This window comes from Penaeus monodon, chromosome 24 (genome assembly GCF_015228065.2).
Source record: "Penaeus monodon isolate SGIC_2016 chromosome 24, NSTDA_Pmon_1, whole genome shotgun sequence".
NCBI classification, from domain to species: Eukaryota; Metazoa; Arthropoda; class Malacostraca; order Decapoda; family Penaeidae; genus Penaeus; species Penaeus monodon.
The window spans coordinates 13,573,820-13,577,122 of record NC_051409.1 but is presented as its reverse complement, the minus strand read 5'-3'; the positions used below and the strand labels follow the sequence as shown (position 1 = coordinate 13,577,122).

The 3,303-nt window shown below is 37.2% G+C and overlaps 1 protein-coding gene across 1 annotated transcript in view; it reads left to right on the top strand.

The window, feature by feature from the left end:
• The window catches only part of LOC119588603 (proton channel OtopLc-like), a gene marked incomplete at its 5' end in the record, with an annotated part of 21,868 nt that extends 19,020 nt beyond the window's left edge, over positions 1 to 2,848 (top strand). The window contains 2 exon segments of the mRNA XM_037937245.1: positions 157 to 330; positions 443 to 2,848. Of these exon segments, the coding sequence (XP_037793173.1) occupies positions 157 to 330; positions 443 to 577 (309 nt within the window).
• Between the last annotated feature and the right edge of the window lie 455 nt (positions 2,849 to 3,303).

The window sequence follows — 3,303 nt, the reverse complement described above, 5'->3', positions numbered from 1 at the left end:
ATGTATCTGTATCTTTCTATAATATATATGTAATATTCATATACTGTATGTATATACTCATTATTAAAGTTACCTTGATCAGCCTTCATATATTTCACTCAGTTTTCATCCATATTCTGTTATTTGTATTACTCATGTGTATGGTTTGCTCTATAGGTGATTATCCAGATGGTATTCATCAAGGATACACAGCGCCGCCAGGTATCACTACCTGAACACGAACGAACCAAACCCGGTCGTCAAGTTGTTACGTTCCTGCTCATCTGCAACTTGACCATGTGGGTCATCTACACCTTTGAAACACAAAAGGTGGAAGCAAATCCTGTCCAGGTATGTACTTTAGCTTATTAGTTGACTTACCAGTAATATTTTTTTGGTAGTTTCATGAATTGATAAGAAATAAGTAATTGTTTTTATCTCATAATGCCTATTCTTTCCACAGTTGGAGTTCTTTGGAGACCTACCATGGACCATTCTCCTGCGTTGCACGCTGCCCCTGGCCATCTTCCACCGCTTCCATTCCACAGTGGTCCTGGCTGCCATCTGGAAGAATTCATACAAGACCCGTATTGAATGAGGTTTGCCGGGAAGGCCGCCGCCCACCACGACGGTCCACAGCATCAGTAGTTGCTTTATCCATACCAACGGAGTGGCCCGAGGGGTCCCAGAGAACCCACCCCCGGAGCTGGAACCCATGCTTCACACACCCACTAGTCCCCCACCTGCCCTGGATCAACGCTCAGAACATAAAGTCTCTCTATTCAGTATCATATGAACAGTATCTGTTTCAGTCAATGGTCCAGCAAGATGCTATTTGGAGTATTTACTCACGATAGGTTACAGTAAATATTTCATCAAACAGGGTTTGCATACACAGCATATACTGAAGTTGTTCTACATCAAAATGTGCCATTTTCAATGGAAAATCACGAAGAGTACAAGCAGCAATGATGCTATGGACAAAGTGTTATTTCTTAATATTGTATTAGGTGTTACTCATGAGCAGTTTCCTGCATTTCAATGAAGGAAATTTCAGTGTTTTCATGTGATGATTGATATATTGGATTTACAGTAATCTGTTTCTTAAATCAGTGATCAGTATTTCCGGTGTAACTGCGTGTGAAGGCTACCAGACTCTGTGTTGTAAGTTATGCCTCAAAGCTGTAAATACTGTAGATGCTTACCCCGAGCTTTAAGTCAGGCAACTGCTTTTTGTTATCCGCAGTAATAGTGTACTTTAGGCTAAGTCGCATGGAGAACTCACCTACCCTTAGCTCGTGGGTCCTGATCAAGCTTTTTTTTCGACTATTGCAAATTTTATGCTGTTCAAATTCAACCTGTGCATGATATAATACATTTTACTTGCTTTTAGAGTAAAACTGCAATGAATTTGTAATGAACAGACAAAAAAATCAGCTGGTCGAGATCCACCAAATAAATGTGTTCAGAATGAGTCTCCGGCAGCTACAAAAAGTCACAAAAAAGTTTCAGTTTTAGTTTCTCTCAATTTCCAAGATTTGTATATACATTAGGCTCACTCCACCATGTGTTTTATCCAGCAGCACTTTCCCAGTTATGTTTATACATTAGACCTAGAACTCCTGCTGCAGTAGAGATGTGTTGCACCATGTAACACAATGGCTGCTTTTGTAAATACCTTATAGCTGTCTTGCTGTGTGTTTGACCCATCTCAGTATTTCTCCATAGTACATGATTAATGGTATTTGTGCAAGGTGGAAAGTATTTCATTTATGATGTCCATTTTATAATATGAATGGAAATATTATTGTAGTGTGATGTATTGTTCACACAGTACTTGATGAGATTCAGTGTCAGTTACTAGACTTCAGAGAGGAAGCTCATAGGGGCATTAGACACCCCAGCTGAGTGTGCTAACATACTGTCTGAGTTCATCAAGTATTTCTTTATTCAGAACCATTTGTATGAAGTGTGTGTTCATTGTACCTGTCCCATATTAGACAAGAGCTACCGAGAATACCCATTAATTTTATCAAACTTATCCCTTCTTCAAAAATCTGTAAAGGTTACTGTGAAGACAATAATGCATGGAAACCCTATTTTCTGGTAAGTGATTCATTATCAAAGTATAGAATATATTTTTTGGTCCCTTTTGTTTCTCTGTAGCTAGTAGCTTTAACGAATCTCTTTGATGAGTATGTGAGTTATTGACCATATAAGATAAAACTTGTGTACAACTTATTGTGCATCTCACATTTTGGGGTTTGGAAACACGACAATAAGTAGGATGACCTGTAGCAAAGTTTTACATGGATTTTGCATTTTTTGAATATGCGTAATTTTGTATTCACGAGCAAGTCAGAAACCGGACTGTTCTCATTTTGCAAAAGACTTGTAGCCATGACTAGTAGCTCTTTTGTGCGTGGCAAGCCTCTGTGAGTTTCATCTGGAGCAAGTCTTCAAGCCGTGTTATACAAGAAGTGTGGCCTGGAGTGCACTACCATGTTGTGGCTTCATCATCACTATTGGTCTGTTGCTAAAGTTTTAGCAAATTTACACTGCCATTAATTTCCAGCATCAGAAAAATTATGAAAAATACCCTGGTTATTGTGATCTTTCTTCAAAGTGGACCATTCTCTGCCAGGTTAACAGATGCTCATAATTATCCCATCGAAATGATGATGGATTTTGCTAGGACTTGGTAGACAGGCCACAGACTATGTTTATTGCATTAAATATAAATGTTCGTACCATAACTCGACTATCTGTATCCCTATGACTTGTGTGTGCTTACATGAAAATCACTTGAGTGTAGACATTGTTTAATGGTGCAGTATCTTCTGTCAAGTAAATTGTTGCTGAATGTGAATTGGTGACTTTTTATGACATGAAAGTTTTCTGCTACACAGCAGAAATCAATCCCTTTGAAACTTCTTTGCTGCTGATCAGCTAAGGCATTTGTTTAATACTGAGTAGAACCTCATCAGACTTGAGTAAAAAAAAATGGAGACTTTACAATATAAAGGTAGCACATGTAATATTAATGTTAAGAAAGAAAATAAAATTTAAGTTTTAAACAAACCTTATCTTTTAGTTCAGTTATATAATTATTAGGACTTGTATACCTTGAAAGTACATGCATTTGAAGAGGTTTTTAAAAATTACCTTTTAGGTATGGACTGAAATTTTCATGCATATCTTTGTTTACATGTGATACCACAAAAATAAAAGTTTTCAGTTTCATTACAATTACTATTTTAACATGTTAATGCTCTCTAACTAGTAAGAATGTGATCTTTGTGTAACAAATAAGAAAGCATATGA